This window comes from Camelus bactrianus, chromosome 28 (genome assembly GCF_048773025.1).
Source record: "Camelus bactrianus isolate YW-2024 breed Bactrian camel chromosome 28, ASM4877302v1, whole genome shotgun sequence".
NCBI lineage: Eukaryota > Metazoa > Chordata > Mammalia > Artiodactyla > Camelidae > Camelus > Camelus bactrianus.
This window is the reverse complement of record NC_133566.1, coordinates 19,822,472-19,847,426: the sequence shown is the minus strand read 5'-3', so window position 1 is coordinate 19,847,426 and position 24,955 is coordinate 19,822,472. Positions and strand designations below refer to the sequence as shown.

At 50.8% G+C, this 24,955-nt stretch overlaps 1 protein-coding gene across 1 annotated transcript in view; it reads left to right on the top strand.

The window, feature by feature from the left end:
* TCF7L1 (transcription factor 7 like 1) overlaps nucleotides 1-24,955 on the top strand; it is a 144,892-nt gene that overhangs the window by 108,314 nt on the left and 11,623 nt on the right. The window contains exon 4 of the mRNA XM_074354743.1: nucleotides 19,161-19,244. Within this exon, the coding sequence (XP_074210844.1) occupies nucleotides 19,161-19,244 (84 nt within the window). The remainder of the gene's footprint in view (nucleotides 1-19,160; nucleotides 19,245-24,955) is intronic.

Here is a 24,955-nt window from a genome sequence, read left to right as displayed (position 1 = left end):
AGATTCAGGTTCAAAGACTCCTCGGGAGATTTCCCCCCAAGTTGCCAGAAGAGAATGGGAATAAAGTGCAAAAGAATGAGCCTTTATACACGCAGGGGATGCCTGGCAACCTTAGGCTCTCTTGGGACCCCTGAAGGCCATGAGGGAGCAAGGGTAAGGGTTGTGGTCTCAGAGCAGGTTCCCTTTGGATTCCTGCTGAGCATTACTCCCAAGGACAGGGACCTGGAGAGGAACGCTAGGATTCTGCAACTGATGGGATCTGTTCCCCTGTCCTTACCCCAAACTTGGAACTCCAGAAATAACAGAGAGGCCACTATGAGGCCTTGTTTGCTATGTAACAAGGGTCTCAGTCTCTCTCTCTCTCATGGACATTGTGATGGCTGGAGAGAGCTGAGGGGAGTGCCTGGTCAGCACTTAGGCCACTGACCAAAGGCGCCTACGGTGGTGGTCCAGCCCTGGCCCTGCCCAGAGCACGGGGGCATGAACAGCGGAACACCCAGAGAACAGAGTAGCGCGAGGAGGCTGGAACATGGAGGTGGTGTTGGAGGTTGGGGCAGTGTGGGCTGGGACCTTGATACCCACTGCACAGGCAGGTTTTATTCTGCTCGCATCAGGGAGCCACCAGGGCTCTCAGCAAGACAGTGACACAGTCAGTGGCATGCAGGGCGGGCTGACCTAAGGAGGGGCTGCAGGCGAGGGTCAGGCAGGAGTCTTTGCAGAGGTGCAGGTCAGTGATGGGGAGAAGAGACGAGAGGGAATGATTTGAGAGCCATTCCAGGGTTGGAATGATGGGACTTGGTCCCCCATCAGATGTAAGGGTCAGGGAAGGAGAGAAGGTTATCCTCAAGCTTGCAGAGCGGTCAGCGTCACCTTGTGTCCTGGGGTACATCTGTTGTCTGATGTAGTAGAGTTCTCCAGGGAAACAGAAATAGTAAGGGCTGTGTGTGTGTGTGTGTACACAATCAGGGAGGCTGGCAAGTCCCAAGATCTGCAGGGTGAATCAACAGGCTGGAGACCCAGGAGAGCCGATGGTTTAATTGCAGTCTGAGGCCAAACACCTAAGAACCAGGAATGCCAGGGGTGCAGTTTCCATCTGAAGGCTCAGAAGAGCTGGTGTCTCGGCTTGAGTCCAAGGTCAGGGAAGATGCTGATGTCCCAGTTCAAAGGTCATCAGAGGAAAAATCTTCTTATTCAGGAGAGGGTCAACTGTTTCCTTCAACTCAAGCCTTTAACTGATTGGACAGGGCCCACCTACCTTCCAGAGGGGGATCTGCTTTAGTCAGTCTACCGATTCAAATGTTAATCTCACCCCAAAACACCCAGACTGATGCTGACCAAATATCTGGGCACTCTGTGGTCCAGTCAAGTTGACCCAGAAAGTAACCGTCACAACTGGCCGAACTGTTAAAAGTGTTCCCCTTTGCTTTCAAAAGAGTCCTGGTTTGTAGGATGCTAGGGGTTTTGATGAGTAGTTGGGGGGTTGAGCTGCCTGTGCCAAGATGGAGAGGAGGCCATTGGAAGTGCGGGGTTCGGGGTTCGGGAGTGAGCTTGGGGCCAACCAGAGGGGTGCTCGCCATGTGGGCACTGACAGCCCTGGGGGCACGTGCTTGCACTGGGAGGACGGAGAAAGGCCTTGAGAAGTGGTGGGAGGGGAAGGGGGCAGCCAGCTGATAGGGGTGTCCCTGAGGTGAGGGCCCTCTTGGGGAAGAGACCTGGGAGATGACAGGGAACCCGGGAGGCAGGTGTCCACAGCAGCCATGCCGGAGCGGCGTCAGTGATAGGGAAGACAGGCTGCAGTGGGACGGGGTGTCAGGAGTGAAAGGGACGATGTGGGGTGTTTGGGGTTCTTGTAAAAAGACTACAAGGGGGAGAGGATGGCAGCAGCCCAGGGGCCCACCCAATTGTGGGGGGGGCTGGCCAGCTGCACTGGTTTTCCTTCTTCAGGAAGAAAAATGGAAATTGAGGAGGAAGAAATTAATGACCCATTCAAACCATGACTTCAAGTTTAATTCAGCATGTCTGAGTACCCTGACCTCAAGGAATTGATAAGTCGTGTGAGACGCTTAAGAATGTAACATAGAAAATTAAGGTGGATCGAATAGAGAATTTGGCTTGTAACTTGCCAGAAGCGTTCAGATGAGCCACACCTGGGACGTGGAGAGGGACTTGTCACTCAATTCAGTGATCGCCTTTCAGAGTCAGTGGATGGGAACCAGGGCCGCAGGAAGGAAGTGGCAGAAATGTGGAATCTCGCGGTCATCAGATGCAGGCCCTGAGCAAGGCCTGATCCCCTCCCATCCCTACTCCCCAAACAGCTGCTTGTGAAGATTCAGTTCTGTAACCGGCCTTGTGCGCGGGGCTGTGCCTGGAGTCGGTGTGCTACCGGGTCACGTGGGAGATGACATGAGATTCGAGACATGTTTTCAGGGCTTCTGTGCTCTGAAATGTTTCCCCCGTCCCAGCCCAACGAGCCTAGCCCAGATGCTTGAAATTCCATAAGGACTAAGCCCTGGACTTGGTTGGAGAGGCCCGGGAATGCGCTGCAGCCCCTCTCCCAGCCCCAGAAGTAAGGCGTGACCTGTGCTGACGCCAGTAGGAATGTTAAAGGAATACTGGTTGTGACGGTGAACTTGCCCAGGAGCGGCAGCAGGAGTCGCGGTGCAGGTCTTCCCTGTCTAACCTCCTGACGGTTCATTGGTGGACTCTGCCAAGGATGCTTTCAGGTTGTGGATTCTCCGTGTTTACTAGAAACTTCCACTTTGAGCCTTATCCATGTCATGATTCCTCTGTAATAAACATAGTATTCCAGGTAAGGATTCAGACAGGGGCGAGACGTGGTACTTGGCATACAGTAGGTGGCACTGAGAAAATGTTTAAAGGGTAAGTGGGTGGATGCTGGCTTTGGGGGATGAGACCATAAAAGGGACAGGACCATAGATCCACAGGGATCATTTTTGAACAAGAAGCCCAGTGGGTAGAAACTGCCGAACGTTATTAGGGGACAGGGCTTGTTATCTCACTTTAGCATCACTTGGGGAGCTTTTTTTAAAACAAGGATGCTCAAGCCCTCCTCTAGAGCAGTTAGATCCTGATCAGGAGTTGGGACAGGAGTCAGTGTCTTCAGGCTCCTCCCGGCAGTGCTGATGCCCAGGGAGGGCTGAGCTGCAGCAGACTGGGTTATCTCCACAGCCTATGCCTTCTGGTCGAAATGGCACCCCAACTTGCCCCCTTTAGGGCACCCTTCTGTGTCCAGCCTGGAAAGGAAAGGATCTGGAGGAGCGTGTCAAAGGGCAGGGTCTGCAGAGCGGACCTTCCTCAGCTGTCAGTCACCACACTGCAGGCCCAGCTCATCTTGCCCAGGGACAAGTGGAGATTCCCCATGGGGCTGTCACCCTTTTTCAGACCCTAATGGGGATGACTGGATAGAGTTGTCAGGGGCAGGACACTATTCAAGGAAAAATAGCACTTAGAAATTCAGAAATAGAAAACTGGAGGTTTGAATATAAATTTCACTGATTTTTTTTTCTAATTGGTTTTACCTGTCTTTAAAATTTCTGATTAAAAAGCGATTCCTTTTGCATATATTTGTTTTTACATTTTAAAAGCAATGTAAGTGTAGGGGGCTGGGGGCAGAGTTCAGGGGCAGAGCATGTATTTAGCATGCACAAGGTCCTGGGTTCAACCCCCAGCACTTCCATTTAAAAAAAAAAGGATAAAAAAATAATAAAATGAAAACAATATATGTGTAACTAAAAGAAGAAGATAAAAACACCTGTAATCGTGTCGTCCAGGGAAAAGTTCAGCTCGCCTCTCGATGTGTAGCGTTTCAGATCTCTCTTCAACAAAGACATAAAAATGTTTCAAAAGTGGGATGCTATACGAGTTTGTATCTTGCTTTCTCCCATTTTAACAGTTTATACGCTTCTCCACGTCTGTAAATATTCACCTGCTTTGTAAGTTCAGATATCATGTTTGTAGCATAAGGTACTTAATATCTTTTAGCTCTTAGAAACAGCTCTTCAGTGCGCATTCTTGAGCTATATTTTGCTCACATCCTTAATTATTTCCTTAGGATACATTCCTGGGAGTGGTAAGCCTTTGGAAGGCTTGATACATACCTCCAAATTGCACAAGAAAGCTTTTACTAATTTACTTTCCCACCAACAGGGTATGAAAAAGTGCCCGTGGTAATTAAAGAGGAGAAAGCCTCAGCCAGTTTGACAGGCTGAAAGTATTTAACTCATTACCGAGTTCATAACTTCTTTATCTCAAATTCTGCACACAAATGGAGGTGGAGCCCAGAGATTTCCCTTAACTGTCTGGGTAAGTACCTAGCCCAGAGGACCTTTACTGTCTGACCCTCCAGGTCACGGCGCCTGGGATTTCTGAGGCCTTTCCCTGATGTGGTTTCCAGCATCGATGGTCTCTACCCTCATCCGAAGCCTTTGTTCAGGCTCCTCGTTCGTCGGGCCTGCTCCCGTGTGTGCATAGGGACCACTAGGGGGCAGTGTGGAGCTATGGCCACGCTCGGGTCTTTTGGTTTCTCCATAACAAAATCTTGACTAATGCATTTCTTTATTATGTGTTATATGACTTCTGCTGATTGGCATTCGTAATATTGATTTGCTCAGAGTAATGTTTCATCCCCTTCCAGTTATTTTTATAATTTTTTCTATAGGTTATATGTTGGCTGAAAAAAAAAATAACCTGATCCTCTTCTGCCACTGGGGGCCGGGGTGCCCGGCTTGTTCCAATCCCAGCCCTGCCAGTGGCCTGAGGGCCCTTGTCTGAGAAACGCCAGGGTGGGCTGGAGGAGTGTGGCTTATTTCTCCTTCAACACTAGTATAAGGAAAGGGTTAAGAGTGTGGCCTTTGGGGGAGCAGGACTTGGGCAAGTTACTTAACCTCTCTGCTCTGTTCCTCTGTTAAATGGTGTGACAGCAGCATCGACTTGCAAGGCTGTGAGGGTTAAATGAAGCAACGCATGGAAACAGCTTGGTACAGTGCGTGTGTAAGGCGATTTAGTCAGTAAACGTTATCTGCAAAGACACCTGTTATTCGTCTGTGCAGTTTGCTGTCCTTGGCCTTTGCACCTGCTTCTCCGCTTACCTGAATGACAATATCAGACAGAACATGACTTTCAGAAATGCTGTATCTTATAGTAGCAACGAGTGGCACAATCATAGGGCCGTGCCCCCTAAACCCCCACTACAGGAGAACTAAGATAGATCAGGTTATTTTTTGTAATCAATATATAAACAATAGGGGGAGATACTAAAACCACTGGAAGCAGATACGACACCAGTGAGTGTTTGATTTGATCAGCCTTACTTTGTTAAGTAAACGGAGACTTTATCAGCTGGTGGACCACCCGTTGGCAGTGGACAGGCCACTGGCTCTATCCATTGCCTCCTCAAGGGCTGTGGTTGTCACTGCTCTCACCCTCGGCCAGTGAGATTAGGGTCTCTGGGGAGCATGGCCACTGATTGCCTTTGCCCTTTGGATGCATTTCCACCTAGAACTGGTTGGGAAGCAACACGCAGAGGGAGAAGCACTTGTGTCTCTGATTTGGTTTAAGTCTGACACACCCTGTGATAGTCATCAAGCACCTCTCAAATAATGTGCTGGGCCAGGGGCTGTGGGGACCCACGGCACGAGTAAGTTTTGGTTCCTGGGCCGTGGAGCTTCAGGGGAGATGACGGAGGATCTGTGAGTCTTGAGTGTGAGCAGGGATGTCCGTGGGGCAGCAGAGTGTGTGCATGACTTGCAGGAGGGACTGAGTCAAGGGTGGGAGGGGTTAGGAAGCCCTTGAAGGTCAGGGGTGGTAGAGATGGAAAAAATACTGGGGCAGCCCATGAACAGGATGTAGCCAGCAAACAGTGAGGAAGAGGGTGAAGCAAAATGTTTCTTGAGGTTTTGACCTGGGAGAACACAAGAGGATGGTGGGTCTGGGTGAGAAGCATTTGGAAAGAAAACAGTAGTGTGTCTTTGGACATGTTGACTTTAGGTTTTGTGTGTAGACCTCTTCTGGCTCCTGAGGATACGGCCCATAATTTGCTGTAGCCTCTGGGGGCCCCTCAAATGTCCCTTATTTATATAATCTTTGCCGCAGAGTACCTATGCTATTTGCTTAATAGTTTTCTTTGAATTGACTCACTTTATGTCTACTTTTAGAAAATGGAACTTTATTGAAAGCAGCCTTGTCTAAGAAACCAGTTTTATAAATATATAGATACACTAATGCCTATTAAAATGAATATTTTAAATACTAAAAAAAAGCTGTTATTTAATAGATGGGCATCTACTGAATGTTGTTTTAGAGATGGGAACTGGGGATGAGGTGCAACACCCGTTTATGAAGCAGGAGCCTGAGGCATGAATTCGGTGGTGTGATAATGCGTATAAAGTATCTACATGCAGTTCACGCACTGTCAGTGTTAATTTCTTAGCCCTTCCACCATCCTGTCCTGATTTCCCGCAGCCTCGCTTCCCTGTAAACGCACAGTCCTTTTGTGGTTCCCTCTGAGTGAGTAACCCAATGTGTGTGCACACGCATTTGCACACACACCAGGATACTAGGATGCAGGACCCTAGGCTTCCGGCTCCCCAGTCAGGAGTGATGGCCGCGTGTAGAGGTGGCTGGCGTGGCCTTATTCTCAGCACCCTCTCTCACCGGTGGGTCCGAGATCTCTCGCAGAACTGCCCACCGACTGAGGGACCTCCTCAGACGTTTCCCATTTCCTGGTGCCCGGGACTTGTTGATTTTGGCCAGCCGCAGAGGGGTCCTGGAGAGAGGCACGGGGAGGCAGCTCCAGGCCGCCTGGCTGTTCTTTTGTGTTGTGTGTTTCACTGGCCCGAGATAAGCACTTCCTGTTCCCCATTGATTATCCACAGATCCTGCTTCCTTTCTCCTCAATACCTGGGATGCCTTCCAGCTTCTCCTCCCACAGGGAAAATCCATCAGCTTCAGAGTTCCCAGGCCTGCTCCTGGTCAATGGGCTTTGCAGTCGTTACTGGTTTTGCTATGGAGTCGCGTTCTGTGTGGCTCCCTCCCCTCTGTCTAGGAACTTAGCTCCTCATTGTGTGCCAGCAGGAGGGAAATGTTCCTGAGGCCTGGCCTCACCTCTCTTTCTCACCAGCCGGAATTTCTGTATCTACCTGCAGGCTTTAGTCAGAGAGAACAAACAGACTGCACCTCACAGATCAGTGGTGACCTGCGTGGTGTACTGGGTTGAGGGTTCTGAAGTCTTAGCCAGCACTAATTGAGAATAGTGCCACGATCTATTAGCAGTGTCTGCCACGGGTCCATGAGGGGCAGCACCCAGGCACCGAATCTGCCATCCCAGGATTCCAAGATGAAACTGAAGCTTCTGGAAGGCAAAGAGCATCCCTTGGACCCTGTGGGTCATACCGTAAAAGTCCAAAGCCCCGTGTTCTCATGCCAACTGGAACATCAACTAGTTGAAGACCTTGGGCAAATCCAGGAGATTCCAGCAGGCTCAGTTTTCCCATTTTTAAAATGAGGATGGTAATAGCTGCTTTGTCCATAGCTAGGGGTCAGTAAGATCAAATGAGATCAGTAATTTAAGATGCTTTCAAAAGTAAAAATGACCACAGAAGTGGATGTTGCCTGTATGGCCCAGCTCAGAGGCCACCTCCTCTATGAAGTGTTCTAGTTTTCCCACGAGAATCCTGCCCACCACAGTCCCTCTCTTCTCTGGACCTGTCATTTGCTGACTTACATTCTACATTATTTATACACCTTAAAAAAAATATCCCCTGTGGCATATCATGCACATAAACAGCCACCTGATAGAGGAGATACCCATTAAACGTTTATGGCGTGCTCTGCACAGAGCTTTCGCTGCATCTTGGTTATTTTAGAAGTCTAAGTAGGCAGTTCTGTAAGAATGAGAAGCCACCTGCTAGCTTTCAATAGTGCAGTTTTATGTTTCAGAAAGATGTTTCTGGAGGTGAGTGAAGGGCAGCCTGGAAGAGATGGGGAGAGAGACAGAAGCAGTGGGGACACTGTGGAAGAGGATTTGGGACCCCGTAATCTCCTTCCACCACCCTGTTCTTTGATCTGGACAGCAGACATTTTGTCAGTCTGAGGCAAAATGACCTGCAGCCCATTCCCCAGCCCCTTCGACCGAGTTGCCATCCCCAGTGGCCTCCTGGATGGAGAGTCTGGAGCAGACACAGGAGCCAGGAGACCAGAGGCGGGTGCTGCAGTGGCCCAGCCTTGAAGTAGGGAGGGCCTGGATCGCTAGAGTTTAGAAAGATGCCGAGAATCCGTGGAACTTGGTGGCTCACAGGAGGGAGGGGAGGTGGCTAAAGACATTAAGCTGGTGCACTTTGAGGTTTCTAGTTGGGGAAACCGAAGGCACGGGTTTGGGAGATGAAAATAATGCATCTAGGGGTGATGTTATTTTATTTTATTTTTTAATTTTGTGCAGGAGAGGTAATTAGGCCTACTTACTTGTTTTTAGAGGCGGTACTGGGGATTGAACCCAGGGCCACGTGCATGCTAAGCACGCGCGCCACCACCTGAGCTATACGCTCCCCCACTTAGGGTTCCTATTATTTTAATAGCTTTGCCTTCTGTTGCGACAGTACGTTATACGGTCATTGTAAAAATTTCAAATGAAGAAGAAAAGCGCAAAGAAGTAAGAAAATTGCTCACACTCTGCCATCCACCAGAAACTAACACAGCACTGTAAATTGCCTAGACTTCAATTATCCCCCCCCAAAAAAAAAATTGCTCAAAATGCTGAAACCCAGGGTAAACATTTTGGTGACTAGCTTTCTGGGGTCCGTAACTGGCTTTTCTCACTGAACGGCTTGTCCAAGACATTTATGTGGGTCAGTAAATGTGGATCAACCAGAGGGCACGCAGAGCTGGAACCCAGGAGAGACGGTGTGGGGGAGGGCTTCTGGGCAGCAAATGTGTTTCCCCAGGGCCACCAAGGAAGATGAGGCCCATGAGATGCCCATAGGATTTGGCAGATAAAACGCCAGCTGCCTTTATTTTCTTTCCCAAGTCGTGGGAGGCAGCAGAGTGACTGGAACAGCAGCCAGGCTGTAAAGTGAGGAGGGGGCGGGTGGGAGGTGGGGAGGAAGAGCAAACCTGGACGCAGCGACCTGGGCAGGGAAGGAGGGGGAAGCAGAACGCGGTTATGCAGCAGCCCCCCTGCTCACCAGCCCTGAGCGGCAGCGTCCTGGGGTCCCCTCTGTCTCTGCCCGCAGGCGCACCCCGCAGCTCGTGCCCTCGGCTCCCACCAGATCGGCCCTCTCCTCACCCGGTGAAGGTGCCACAGAGGTTGCACAGTCCGCCATCACTGAGAGGATCCCCAGAGACCCCCTCCTGTGTCTCTCCCACACCTGCCTCTACACCTGCACACTTAAGACTCACTCCCACCCTTTCCCTGACCCCCGCCCCCACCCCAGATTGTAAGCCCACTCCCTCCTGACAACACACAGCTTTATTCTGTCCTTCCAATCAGTACCTGTGCATGTGACGTGTGTTCCCAGCCTCACTTCCACCTAGAAGACTGCGGACCAAAACTACAGTGAGTTACTGTTTCTCACATGTCTGTCTGGCAGAGGTCGTTAAGCTTAATAACACTGTGTGGACAAGGGTTTGGGGAAATGAGCTGTCTCGCGGGTTGCTGCCTCCAGTGTAGACCGAGAGGCAGTTGGTCACACTTCTCAGAAAACCTCAACGTGCGTACCTTTGACCTAACGATTCTGTCGCGACTGGAGATGGATCCCACAGCTGTATTCAGACATGAGCAAAGTGATGAGGGTGGATGTTCGTTGCAGCAAAAGACTGGAAGCACCTGTCCGTCTATGACCACGCTGCTTTATTTAACAGGCGGCGGCACCTCCAGGTTGCGGATCCTGAGGGGCCGTTACCGGGGGAGGCGGCTGTCTGGGTGCTGATGTGGGATGCGCTCGAACGCGTTGCTCGGGGAACAAGGTGGGAGGCGTGGGTGCGGCCAGAGCACTGCAGAAAGCTGTACATGGGCAGAGGCCACCGCGGGGCCAGGACAGATGCTCGGCCCCAACCGCGGGGGCACGTGGTCAGTATGCACTAGACGTGGCCACAGCAAGGCAGCAAGAGGAGTGGGGTCAGGTAGGGCTCTGCCCAGAGAAAGGGGGGCCAGGGTCCAAGGTCAGTTCCCGCAAAGAAGCTTCTCTGTGGTGTGTCCATTGTCGGGCAGCGAGCACAGAAACTGCCCGGGCCCAGCAAGCCCAAGGTCAAAGCCAGTGCAGGGCTCAGGAGGAGTGAAGCTCTGGGCTTCAAAAATGAGGACCCAAAAGCAGTTTGTTTGACTTTCTCGGCAAGCCCAGATCTCTGCCCCAGAGGTCCCCTTATCACAGAGTGGCTGTACCCAGAGCTCTGGGGACAGAGTTTCCCTGCCTCTTCTGAAAGCACATGGCGGCCAGTGCCCTGCCAGGTGTCTAGCTCTCCCTTAAGACCGCTTCAGCCAAGGACCCCGGGTGTCAGCCTCCCAGCCATCTGTGAACACAGCCAGCAGTCCCAGCGAGTCGGGGCAGACCTGAGACCCTGCGGGCTCCTGCCCCAGGCAGTGGTGTTGCCCCGGCCAGCTGCTCCCCAGCCGGTTAGAAGCATCTCTTTCCAGCACTGCCGTCGGCAACTCATTGTGGGAGCTTGTGGTCAGCCAGGGTGGGAATACCGGCAAACCCTGCAAAGCAGGGCTTATCTTTTTGTTTCTGCTTCGAGAGCCAGTTGTTGAACATTCATCCATAAGGGACGTCTCCCCACGAAGCACCCGGAGATGAGTGAGGGGCCCGACTCCGGTGATCAGCTCTTCCCTGTCCCTGGGTAAAGTTCAGGTGATGGGCGCATCGAACAAAAATAACTAATGACTAAAGACGTATTTCCCAAGAGCTGCCGGTCCTTTCCCAAGTGACTGACTGCCCCTCTAGGTAAAAAAGCCGTCCAAGTAGTAGGTGCTGTTAGTCCCCCATTACAGGTGAGAACGCAGGGGTTCCGAAAGGGGAGGCAACCCCCTCAAGTTCTCAGCTTGTGCGTGGTGATCAGCTGGGACTCCTGGTTCTGTTCACTGAGCACCTCGACCCAGTCTCCACTCCCAGGCACCCGCTGTGCCTTACACGGACCTGCACTGGATTTTCCTCCCATAGGAGGCCGTCTGGTCCAGGTCCCTGCCTTCAGGCTGATGAAGTCAAACAGCCCCATTTTAAAGGTGAGACAGAATCTCGTCCAGAGAGGTTAGGAAGAGCCTGGAACCCTGGCCTCTCGCATCTCGGGTGCTCTGTCTTTCCACCACTGGAAACTGGCCTCTGGGGGGAGCCAGTTTTTAAAAACAAGCCTTTCATCAAACCTGATGGGCAAAATGGCCAGATTCTCTGAATTGGGAGGGGAAGGGCACCGTTTGAGGCCAACCAGCATAGAATAGGGGTTACAGGGGAAAGGGCGGGAATAGGTGCTTGTGGGGGAGCTGAAGCCCGAGCGCCCACCCTTGCCGCAGGGCTTGCTCTTCTTCCGTCGGGACGTATCCTCGGAGCCCGTCTGCTCCCAGTGCTCGGACGGTCTGCAGAAATATCTGTTGACAAAACCGCTGTGGCAGGTGCTAGAGAGAGAAGGTTCACTTTGTTGGTTTAAAGCACTTCAGAAAGGTCGTTCTAAGCAACTTTTCCAAGGGAAACTGGGCCTGGCATATCGAGTGGAAAGCGTCGCTTACGTTAGGGCTTCCTGGGTTTATTAATTGGATGTCTTTGTCGCAACTCACCCTTCGGCAAAGCCTCGAGAAGGAACCGAACCAAACCTTGCACACTTGAGCAAAACAGAGAGGGCGTTTGTGTTTGCAATTTAGTGTCATTCATAAAACTAAGCAAATGCAGAAACTACTCATCTTTAGGAAAGGAAATAAGGGGTAAGAGTGGAAACCTGGTTGGGTTTGTTTGTTTTGGTGAGGGGAGGTAATTAGGTTTATTTATTTATCCTTGGAGGAGGTGCGGGGACTGAACCCAGGACCTCATGCATACCGAGCAGGCGCTCTACCACTGAGCTGTGCCCTCCCTCCTACACCTTGTTTTATACTTTTGCTCCTGGAATTTTGTCTGATCCATCGTGTTTGGGAACCAGCTCTTCTGGTACTTCCGTTTTCTCTTCTTCGGTGACTCCTGAAAACTAAACGTTTGTTTCCACTTGGGAAAGCTGTTCTGTCTCCTCACTAAGGAGTTCATTGCTCAGTTTTCAAATTTAGATCAACTTAGTGTCCATTTTGATAGGAAGTATCTGACCTTAAATAGGCCTCCAGGAACTGGCAGGGTCGGGTGACACAGCCTGCAGGCTGCATTTCCAGATTCTTGGCAATACTAAGCCAACTGATGTGAGAACCGATCGCTCAAGAGTGAAGGGGGCTCCGTTGCATTATGTGCGACTCGTGTTGCTAAAGGATCCAGGAAGAGGCTGGAGAGCCCAGTGTTCCAGATGTGGGAGCTGGGGCTTACGAGGTTGGCAGCTCGCGGAAGCTCGAGTTGGGCAGGGTCTGGACGCATCATGAAATGTGGCTTCTGGGCGAGGGACTGGGGCTGCAGACGTGACCATTGAGGAGTTTCCAGTCCAAAGGACAGACAGAATTTGCAAATGGCTGCCAACAGCAGCATGCTGAGTGCCAGAGGGGAGGTGACTGACTCTCGTGGGCACCTGGAGAAGGCTCGTGTGGGCAGAGGACCTTGATGCTGGGTTTTGAAGAAGAGGATAGAGATTCCCATGCGTAAAGGACACAGCAGGCTGGGGACCAGCTGAGCAATACGGCACTTTCAGAGTCTATCAAGAACTTTAGTGTGGCTGGCTTGGTGCGGGGGAAGAGTTGGGTGCGGGAACCCTGACGGTTGAAACCAGAAGGATAGTTGGCTCTAGATTGCTGGTGAGTGTCCCCTGACCCAGCAACCGACCAGGGAAGGCATTTCAGCAGGGACGGGATCTAATGGGTTGATTTTTAGACATCTAAACTCTTGTAGACTCTAGGAAACCATTGCAGTCATCCCGATAAATGATTTCGTTCCAGCTGTGGCGGAGTGGAGAGTAACGAAGAAATGATAGAGTGTTCACATTTTTCATTTATAGTATGACTCTTGATGTTAAAAAAATCACCTTTAAAAGGAGATGGAGAACGTTTGCACAGTGTCCTTGTCACTGTGTGGTGGCTGGTCTTCTGCCTGCAGGATCGGGTTTCTAGCCTGCGCTCCTGGGTGGCTGAGCCGTACCATCTCCTGGAAGGGAGGCCTGGGAAGGGCTCTTCTCTGTTAAAGGGGCCCCACCTCTGGCGTCCCAGAGTCTCTGTTCACCACTGGGGACCAGAAGGGCAAGAAAGACTGGTCACCTAAACTGGTAAGCTGCTTCTATGAAGCACAAACACCACAAGACAGGAAAGCCAGAGAAAGGAGCCCTTTCTTTCTGCACCAGGCTGTGCCTCCCGCCCAGAAGCAGCAGAAGGGATTCTGTGGAGTGCTGTGTTCTCACCTGCGAAGCTTCTGGAGAGAACTTGCTTCTTGGCTCCCAGCTGTAGGGCGCCCCCCTCTGGGGACACTGCGATTGGTTGTGTAACAGGAAGCTTTTTTGCTTCCTCTCTTGCTGGGCTTAAAGGGTCTTCTGTGAGAACGTGTGACTGGGGAGAATGTGGGCGTTCCCAAGAGTCCCGTGGAGTCCTGTCCACGCCAAAGCAAGCTTGGAACAGGAGGGCCTGGCTGGGGGAGGGGGCGCCCCGACCTCCTGGGAGGCGGAGGGTTAATCTCCGTAGCTCATTGGCAGTGGTGCCTCTGCACAGGGCATGCTGGGATTTCCTCCCAGCTGTTTTACATCATGAAGATTTGTATGTTGGGGAAATTCCAGGGCACAGCTGCAGTTAATCTGCTGCAGGCTCCAAGCTAAGCAGGATTCGGTGGGCCCCGGGCTCCGCCTCCCCGCAGGAAGGGAGCTCTGGCGCTCTGGGGGAGAGACCCTTCAGAGGGACCCTTCCCTGGGCCAGGCTGAGCGGAAACAGCCCACCTGGCCGAGTGACTCCCTCCCCCACCAAGGAGGGTGCTGGGGAGGGGCCCAAGATGCAGAAAGGGGCCTTAAACGGCAGCAGCACCCCTTGTAAGTAATAAGGCCAACATAACAGGGATGCAACATTTGATATAGACGTCACCCCAAAAAGAAAGCTTGCTCACTCTGACTTAGGGATGAGTGCAAATCTTAAAACACGCGTGGCTAGCATTCCACGACGTGGTACAAGCACGGACACGCCACCACACACCCGGCGAGCACAAGAGCGCGTCCGTGTAAGAAAACCCGTTACTGTGTCTACATTTCGTGACTGAGTCAAGTACGAGAAACCACAAGGCTGTTCTGATAGATTCTAAGAATTCGGCAACTACCCCAGTGATGACGATTTACAAAGAGGAACAGAACCCTCCTTCCTTAACAAGGTAAAGGCAGGGTCCAAGGCACAGCCTCACTCTACTTAACTGTGAACCACAATAGCAGAATTGCCCCAAGTGGGTTCCACGGAACCCCCCCAACAAAGAGTTCCCCAGATTCAGTAAGGTTGGGAAATTGCCTATCTGGCCCATCTCCAAGAGTCACCGCATGCAGCAGCAGGTTCAGTAGTGTTTGCACATCGTGGGTTAGCAGTAGTCACCATTTGAGTTTGGTTTTGTCTTTCTGAGTTTGGAATAGTGGAAGGGAGCGCTTGTCCCATAAGTGGTGGCTGTGGCTGTTGCGTGGCCGTCGGTGTGCTGCCGGCACACAGGCCCCACGCGGTCCATTCCGATGACCATCCCCCAGGAGGGAGGTGGCTGGACCAGCTTCTCTGTGTGCTGAAGTCTGGCCATGATACACTGGTCAGGAGCCAGTGTGGCCAGTTGGATGGAGCCTCGCCTGGGCTTGGAGAAAGCAGCAGTTTTCATTTGCCCACATGCCATTACTGTGCAGAAGTTTAGGCTCAGCCATACATCTCTTAATCCCCAAGAACACGCTCCCCACCAATGAGTGATTAGCCCCATGGGACTGGCCTCACAAGAGAATTACAGCCAGGAAAGATTTATTTCCACTCAACGCTGGGCCGAGCCTGACCTGGGAATTCAGAACTGCACAGCCACCTCCAAATTTCTGGTGATGAGGTTGGGCAGGGTGACAGGGGGTGTTGCTGGCTCCCTCTGCCCCAGGTCGTGGTTCTGAGAAGCTTAGCTGTCCCTTTAGAACGCTTTTTTCCTCCGAATTCCAGAGGCATCCCCTGGCTAAGCTGCAGGGGCTCTGACTCTTCCCCCACCCTCACCCCCACCACTTGTTTCAAAATTTTTTTTAAAAAGAGGCAGAAAAGTGGAAAGGGGAGAGTGACAGTCTTCCTTTTCCCTCCTCCTGGAATGAAGCCCCCTCTGAACACCCACATGTCACCACCCCCTAACCCCCATGATGGGTTGGAAGATGCAGGCTATTTCCAGAACCACCTCTCCACGCTTGTGTGACTTACCCGGAAGGAGCCAGACTCCGTGGTGGCCAGGGCTGAAGATTTTCACCCACCCTTCAAGCTCCCGGGTTTCAGTGAAAGTCAGTGAATGAGAGTGGATTCCAAGGAGAGCAGAGGCCAGTGCGGTTCCTCCCACAGAAGCCCAGACATCCTGGTAGCAGGTGAAACGCTAACCACACGACAGGCAGTCATGAATAGTGGCTACTGCCGACAGCCCTTACTGTGCGTGTGTGTGTGTTTCTAAGTATGTTTGTACCTTGATCGCCTCAGGACCAAAGCAGATGGACGACCCTCATGCATCTCATAGTGTAATGGGTACAAGCTCCTCAACCACGGAGCAGTGGTTCTCATGAAGGGGGCGGTTTTATCCCTCCAGGAGACATTTGGTAAAGTCTGGGGACCTTTTGGTTATCACAACTGGGCAGGAGAGTGAGGGCTATTGGCATTTAGTAGGTAGAAGCTAGGAATGCTGCTAAACATCCCAAAATACACAGGACGTCCCCACAACAAAGAATTATCTGGCCCATAAATGCTGGAGAGCGTGTGGAGAAGGGAACCCTCCTGCACTGCTGGTGGGAATGTAAAATTGGTGCAGCCACTATGGAGAACAGCATGGAGGTCCCTTAAAAAACTAAAAATGGACTTACCATGTGATCCAGCAATCCCACTCCTGGGCATATATCGGGAGGAAACTCTCAACAAGAGACATGCACCCCAGTGTTCACAGCAGCACTGTTTTCAATAGCCGAGACATGGACGCAACCTAAATGTCCATCGACAGATGACTGGATAAAGAAGTTGTGGGGGGTGTGTGTGTGTGTGTGTGTGTGTGTGTATATATATATATACATATATATATATATATATATATATATATATATATATATATATATATATATATATATATATATAATGGAGTACTACTCAGCCATAAAAAGAAAGAAATAATACCATTTGCAGCAACATGCATCAACCTACAGATTCTCATTCTAAGTGTAGTAAAGCCAGAAAGAAAAAAGACAAATACCATATAATATCACTTATATGTGGAATCTTTAAAAAAAATGACACAAATGAACTTATTTACAAAACAGAAAAAGACTCACAGATGTAGGAAACGAACTTATGGTTACCAGGGGGGACAGGGGAGGGTGGAAAGATAAACTGGAAGTTCGGGATGTGCAGTTCCTGACCACTATGTATAAAATAGATCAACAACGAGGTCCTACTGTGCACAGCACAGGGAACTATCCTCTGTATCTTGTAGTAACCTGTAATGCAAAAGAACATGAAAAAGAACATGAAAAAGAAACAGACTTATCCAGACCCAAATATCAGTAGTGCCAGGGCGGAGAAGCCCTGTGCTGGAGTCCTGCGAGCCTGCTGTTCCTAACAACCTGGGGGTCGGCTGTGTATTCTTAAAGAGCCAAGCTCCACACTGTCCCAAACTAGGATTCAGGTAGATTCCTTTGGGTCACCCCAACATTGACCCAAGAACACCCCTGGTAAGCAAGAAGAGTCGAGTGTGTTCGGCATGGGTCTTTGTAACTCTAAAGAGGGAATCAGATGCGGGTAGAGTTGATGGATTTTAGGAACACTTATTGTGTTTCATGTTGGGGGGTGTAAATTTGGGCCAGTTCTCTTTGGCACTGGTTATTTGTGACTGCAGAGAAGCAACTTCCACTCGCGTGGACGCTCCGGCCACCTCCAGGGCCCCCCAGGAGAACGCTGCTGTGTGTGTATATTCATTCAGCTTCCGGGTGGCCAGCCCCGAGTGAGGCAGAAAAGGAGAGAGAAAAAGCCATCAGAGCAAAGAAAAGGCTGCGGGTGGGGGTGGGGTGGGGGGTGGCGTGGAATGTTCAGGAAGGCGATGCTATGAAAAGCTTTCTGACTCATATTGTGGTGAAGAGTGGGGTGTGAAGGCAGGAGGCCTCAGCTCCAGCTCCTCATAGAGTGGGCAGGTCATTTACCCTGAATCTACCTCCACTAGCGCCTCTGAAAATTGGGACGGTCACTCCAACTTGCCGTGGCAGCATTGCGCTGAAGCTTAAACTGGGTTTAACAATACCAGTGTTTGTCCAGTGCTGTTAACCTACCACAGGCGTTTAAATCCCAGTCAATTCATCTAGGAAGTGTGGGCTCTGGGAAGGGAAATGGATGAGTAGGAGGGTGAAGGAAGGAAGCAGAGTCAGCAGAGGACGGGGACAGAGGTGACACTCAGTTGAGGGGGAGGGGCAGGGTACCGGGGGCCCGGAGTGGAACTGTCCTTGTTCAAGGGCCCCCTCGAAGGCCCGCTGTCTTTCCCACCTCCCAGGCCTCCCACAGTCGGGCCAGCTTACCCCATCCCGCTGCTCTCTGTGCCCCTCGCTGGCCCTTGGGAGGTGTGCCCTCGGGTTACTATTCCTGCCTGTGGACACCTTTTTGAAAGCCCAGCTCCTGCCCTCTCAGTCAATTTTTGTGGCTGATGAAGAGCAAAGGGGCACCGCCCACCTTCCTTTTCTGATCCTGTGCACAGACCTCAAGGCCAAATCATGATTTCCACCACCCTTACCGCCCCCCCATCCCCACCCAAATTGAATGACCAGAGCAAGAGATTATTCAAAGACTTCTTTCTGTCTCCCTGTGAAATTCTTCCTGGAGCCACCACTTCCTCTGAGAGCGTTAATTTTCAGAGGAGCCTCAAAAATTCTGCAAAGAGGCTGCATCTCTGGTCTGCTGCCCCAGAAGCACCGTGTCAGTGCTGACAGAGCCGACACGGTGTGTTTTGCTCCTGGCAAAGACTCGTGGTTCACTTACGAAAATAAAAGCTGCTGTTTTTCAAGTGTCTTCCACCTGCAAAGCACTGTGTTCAATCCTTGATGTTGTCCCCAATCCTTCCAACAACCTGTAGAGTTAGTGATTAGAGTCTTGCTTTATGGATGAAGAAACGGAGACTCGGAGTTGTTAAGACACTTATCCAGGGTCACACAGCCTACCTTGGCAGAGTGAGGACCCGAACCCATGAGCGCTCGACCCCCAGGCGCAGGCGGCTCACCCGGGGCCTCTCACTGTCTCTCCACCCACTCTCTCCCAGCCTTTTGCCCGAAACTGGTTTGGGTTTTCTGCAGCAATACATGGGAGAGGGCAGGTACCAGATAATTTTTTTCAAGGTTTGAGAAACACTGTCACGAAGTAAAGATCCACAGCCTTGAATATGGACAGGTATTGCCCATGACCCTGCAAGTGTCAAGCAGGTGGTTTTTATTCATTCACTCACTAGAAATTTCTGGAGAGGCTGTTGCCTGGGGGCGGGCGCTGTGTGTGAAGCTATAAGAGATGTCAGTGAACAGGCGGGGTCACCATATGGGAGTCCTGGATCCCTGGATGAGCCCCGCTTGTAACGCAACCAGAGCAGGGGGACTTGGCCCTCCCCAGCAGGGTCTTTGAACACTTTGATCGGCTCTGCTGTCATGTGTGTCCCCAAAGTGACGAAGGGGCTGGTGGCGGTAGAGGTCATAGATGCACGCCCTACCCTGTTCTGATCACTTGGGCGTTGACCCCATAAGGACCATGCAGTTAAAACGAACTGCGTGTTCCCACCTGCGGAGCACCCCCCTGTGCACTTGGGGTGTCGCGAGGCCTCCTCTCACTGGCCGCTTTGTTTTCTGTCCCCGTGCAGTACCTGCAGATGAAATGGCCCCTCCTCGATGTCCCCGCCAGTGCCACAGTCAAGGACACCAGATCGCCGTCCCCCGCACACTTGGTAAGTCTGTTTCGCCTGAAGGCGCCGCAGCGGCACCCTCGCCGGCCTCGTCCCACGTCATGCCTCCCCTCACCTTCCCAGAGGCCTAGCGGTGTTGCCGCAGGTGTGTGAGCTGTACGGCCTGGAGTGAGGCATGCAGCTGCTGCCTGTGCACGGCCCACCACTGCCACCTCAGCACACACCGCCCAGGATGCTGTGGATGGGAGATGCCAGCCCTGACCCTGGCTGGTGACCCTGGTCCTTCCCCGCCGTCCATCCGCCCCGGGCAGCCGTGTTCTCCTTTCTCTCCTGTTGGAGCTCGCTCAGCGTGGCCTCTGCTTCCCCCTCGTAGCTGCAAGGCAGCAGTTGAAGAGGCTCTTCTGTACAGGATGTTACAGGAGTGGATTAATTAAAACACGTGCAAACAGAAACCCCAACGGGCAACATGCCGCCAAGGAAGGTCTGGAGGGTCCTGGGAAGAGGGGCAGTGGGATCTGACAGGTCTCCTCGCCTCCGGGGCTTACAATGGACTGAAATTGGGCTGAAATTGATATGACAGGAGACGTGCCCGGGACCCCGCGTTCCTCCATCCTGGACTTTTCTTAGGAGCTTGGGGCCAGCTCCCCACAAGTGCGCATCCCACCAGCTAACTGGTATTGTCCTTTGCGCAGTGGGTCTCAGAACCAAAGAGGGTGCTGCCAGAAGGAACCCCAGCTGGCGTGACCTATCCATCTCACAGACAGGGAGCTCCTGGGAGACCTGATGCTTCTTAAACATTATGGAAAATTACGGTGGTTCCCTTCACACACATTCCCCTTTCCACCACACTGGGTTGTTTGAAAGCAAATCCCAGACATTATTTCCTCTCATTTCAGGACATTTTAAGATATCCAATAGTCCTTTTCAATACAAGTTTAGAGTCTAGGTGAGGAGAAGGAAGTTCTGCGCAGATAAGTAATGGCGCAGTGAGCCTGCAGGATTTCCAGTCATGAGAGCAGCTTACGGTGACAGAGCCCTCGATGGTTGTCAAAGCAATGCCACGTGTAGTTCTCAGGTGACCGGCACAGCCATCTGCTGGGGAGACAGGTGGGGACTGAGTGAGCAGCAGGGCCAGCCATCCAGTGCAGGCTGCCCTGAGGGGTTCTGTGGTGAGCATCCTGTTGAACAAGCACCCCAGGGGGCAGGCGGGGGCGGTACCTCTGGCCCTCCCGACTCCAGAATGGCCGTGGATGGCCGGGTGCGAGGCACTGGTGCCCTCTAGTGGTCAGTCACGGTGGAGGACTTGGCCACCCTGCCACAAAGCTGGCTTGTCCCCTCCCAGCACAGCTGTCTCTCTTTAACTGTTTCAAGTCTTTGCTTGCCCCCCACCCATCCTGTAGCGTCCCCTAGCCCACCCCAGCAGACCCTGCATCTCTTCTTGCTTCCTTCCACATACTGTCTCTCTACGTATCATCCAAAATCTCCATCTACATTTCGAGGAAGTGAGTTCCCTTTAAAACTAGCACATATACTCTGAGTTTCCCATCCTTCCTGTTGCACAGAGCCATCCATCTCTGAAAAACCAAATAAAAAGACTTCGTCCCGCCCTCCTCCTCCTGTGATACATTACCCTATTTCCCTTCCAACATTCCCCACCCAATTTCACACAAGGACTAGAACTTCCACCCACCCATCCCTGAATCATTTATTCTTCCAGTTCATTCGCCATCTAATACCTGAGCCCAGTCATTTGCCCTACTTCTTCTCAACCCTCTGGTTCTTAGAATTCTCCTTTCCTTGGCTCTGGGAGACCGTATTAATATACATTATCAAGTTCTTCTTTTCCTCAAATAAATCAGCTACTCATCCTCATTTATGATCTCAGTGGAAATGACATAAAACATACACAAAAGCCCTGAGCTGTCCACAAGGTTCTGTGCCCATAGCTCCCACTGCCAAGCAAACCCCCAGCTGTTGCAGGTGTGTGTGGTGTGGATGCTGGCCCAGCACCGTGATGGAGCAGGGACTCCTTGTTTGTCCGAGAGTGAAGGAGCAGGAACAGTGGATACACTACATTGTAGAAAGCACAATGGATGCTTGTCTAGTAAGTTGTACATTATCATACTCTGTACTGTAGTTTAATGGAAAAGCAGACACTAGACACTTGTCTAGTAAGTTGTACATTATCATACTCTGTACTGTAGTTTAATGGAAAAAAAAATCAGAAGCTTTAAGAACATTTATGGGAGAAAACGTTAAGTAACTTGAAATTCTGTACACCATCTTCAGTTTTTGAGTCAGAGCTTCTCATTCTGACTTCTGAGAGAAATAACACGTATTGTGGGAGCCAAACCTCAGATGCCTGGTGAGGATGCTCCGCGTGCGGGAGGTTGCGTCTTACAGCGGGTTTCAGCCCCAGCTCCACCTCTTCCCACTTATGCGGCTTCAGGAGATGGCGTCGTCTCTCCTTGCCTCAGTTTCCTCACCTATAAAACGGGAATTAGAAGAGGACTTGGCCTCCGAGTTGTGAGAAAACGGGCCCGTGCATTGTGATGCGTCTAGAACAGTGCTCACTTGCCCGAAGTGAGCCTCCGTAACTGTTAGCTTGCTCCAACCTTCCCGCCATCACCACCCCTAGCACTGCTATCATTATTAAGAGACGGAAAGAACAATTAAAGTACTGTTTAATCAGCAGGCGAAGAGGTGATGAGGGCCTGATTTAGGTGCCAGGTCAAACAGGCGCATTGCAAGGTAATAGAGATAATGAGCTATAAAATCTGGCATCTAATCTGCCCAGGATATGATTTAACTGGTCTGGGGCAGGGCTGTTTGTTTTTCAAGCACCCCAGGAGATTCTAAGGGGCAGCCAGAGCTGAGAATCACTGCCCTCATTGCAAATCAGAGGCAGAAGCGAGGGAGCCAGGGACCATCCCGGTTTCCTAGATGCCGGGTTCTCTAGGCTGGAGGCAGGAGCAGGTAAGCAGGTGACTGGAAGTAGTCAGAGGTTTGGACACTGGCTTTTTTCTTAGAAAAATGGAAACACTTGATTATGAAATTCCTTTTGGGCATCATAAGCAAACTATTTTAAGATGAGGTTTGCCCTGGGAGAAGGGCAAATGAAGGAAACAGCCTGCATGCTTGCAGAGACGTGAGTCATGTCGAAGCTGCCTGTCAGGGAAATGTGTATAAACAAGCCGTAACTGGGCCGGGGCGGGGATGGAGTTAAGTGTTATTACCGCTTGGATTTTTATGCCTTCAAAACAAGCTCTAAAAAGTAAGTAGCAGTGATGTTTCTCATGTCGGTATCTGTAGTGTCTGATCACTGCACGGAGTCTGCGATTCAGATGCCTCCCCCTGGCGCCTGTCATTCCCCACATCCACCCCCTGGAAGGCTGTGCCCAACCACACAAAACAAATACATGTACTTCCAGAGTTTAACTGGCTTGAAGATAGGAATCTCATCTGTTTTGTTCACCTTTGTTTATTTCACACCTGTCAGAGTGCCCGGCCCAGAACAGGCTCAAAGGAGCATTTGTGAATGGATGGAGAATCAGTGATCTGGGGATCCGCTTCTGAGCCCCTCTCTGCCCCCGAGTCAAGTTCCTCTCCTCATTCAGGAGCTTTAATTAAATGAAATCATTTTTTGAAATCAGAAAAGAAATGCGTGTGTGTAGAACGCTTGGGAAAATGCCAAAGCACACAGAAGAAACCCTGTACTCCCACAGCCGCCAAACGTTTTGTTGCGTAGCATTTTGGTCTCATTTCTGTGTGTGTCCCCCAGTAACTTGCTTTCTAGGTGATGGCTGAAGTGCTTCCTTTGATCAGGTGAACACCCTGTTTTAGCCTTAAGCTTTGGGCTGCGCTCGGAGCTTCGTGTCCAAACCAGGGCCTGGAAGCCCTCCTAGAGGGTGGCGGTCTCACCGCTGCGGCTTAGAGCTGAGAAGCCTGACTTTCCCAACATGCCAGTTCCCGAGTAAAAACATTCATAGAGGTTTCCTTTTTTAAATGGTAGTTTCTCCATCTTTCCACCAGTGGTCCCGTGTAGACCCCAAAACCCATTACGCAGTCTGTGGCTGCTCTGTCCCGACTTCCAGTACTGGTTCCAATTCTTATTACACAGTATTCACTTTGTATTTGGATGTGAGTTTAAACTTCTAGAAAAATTGCAAGACTGATACAAGGAACTCCCATATACCCTTTATCCAGATTCAGAAAATTTGCCCCAGTCTTTGTCTCTCTCTCTCTCACTGTATGTGTGTATATACACACACGTATATATGAGGGTTTTTTTTTAACAATTTGTCAGTAAGTTGGAGACATTGTGACCCTATACCCCTAAATGCTTTAGATGTATTTCTTATATTTTTTTTCTTTTTTTAATGGAAGTGCTGGGGATTGAACCTAGGACTTCATGCATACTAAGCATGCGCTCTACCACTGAGCTGTACCCTCCCCTCCAGATGTATTTCTTAAGATCAAAGGTAATATCTTACAATGACTGCAGTACAGGTATCAAAATCAATTATTATCTAAATCCACATATATGTTCAAATTTTGGTAATTGTCCCAGTAATGTCTGTTAAGCGGGGTGTGTTTCCTTGGCCCAGAGTGCAACCCAGGATCACACGTTACATTTAGTTGTCATGTCCTTTAGTCTCCTTCAGTCTCACGGACTTCCTCAGCCTTTGTCTTTTCCTGACCGTGACATCTTTGGCAAAGTACAGACCAGCTGTTTTGTAGAATGTCCCTCAGTTTGGGTTTGTCCGAGGTTTCCTCGTGACTGGATTCGGGTTGTGTGTTTTTGGCAAGGACACCACCACACTGATGGGTCCCTCTCCCCGCATCACGTCGGGGGACAGGCCTGCGATGTCCATTTGTCCCAGTGTCGGTGATGCTGGCCTTTGGTCATTTGGTTCAGGGGGTGTCTGACGTGTTTCCTCTGAAGTTACCCCTTCCCTTTGTAAGTAATCAGCACTCTGTAGGGAGAGGCTTTGAAGCTGCGTAAATGCCCTGTTTCTCATCAAACTTTCGCCCACTCTCCATGGCAGGCAATGACGGTCATGTCATTCATTCATTAGTTTCTGCTACTGAGATTTAGCTTTGGGGAATCCTTCCTCGTATCTCCCAGCTCATTAATCTGAGTTAAGAGCAGAGTGCACATCGTGACAAGTCAAGTCTGTGCATTGAAGACACAGATGGAAAGGATGATGATGGAGAGAGGAGAGAAACTGAAAAACCAGCCCACAGACAGTGTTCCTGAAGAGACCACAGCCAATGGAAAGAAAGACAATGGACAGTAAGAGAGGAGAGTGGAACTGGGCTTTGAAAACAAACACTTGCGTGTGCAGCTTGAAAGAGCTCGCTTGGATTCTACACAGTAAGTGAAAGTTGACATTCACCTAAACATGTCCTGGCAACAATCTGAATTGCGAGGGCTAAAAACATTTTTTTCCTACAAGCATCTAATGCAGGGGCAGGGGCAAGACTGGTGTCAAAGGAACAAAAATAAAAATAATCTCAGGGCTCTCTTTTCTGTCTTTCATGCCAGCAAACAGTAGAAAAGGGGGCATTTTGATAAAGGAAGATATATCCCAAGAGGTTTGTGCCTCGTCCAGTCTGCAAAGACCTCAGAAATGGGCCACTGCTTCCAAGAAGGACCTGGGCATTTTCTCTTGCCGCTGCCCTCTAGAGACCCTGGATTTACCGTGTCATCTTTCAGAGCCTACAGCGCCCAGCTTTTTAGGATGACAGAA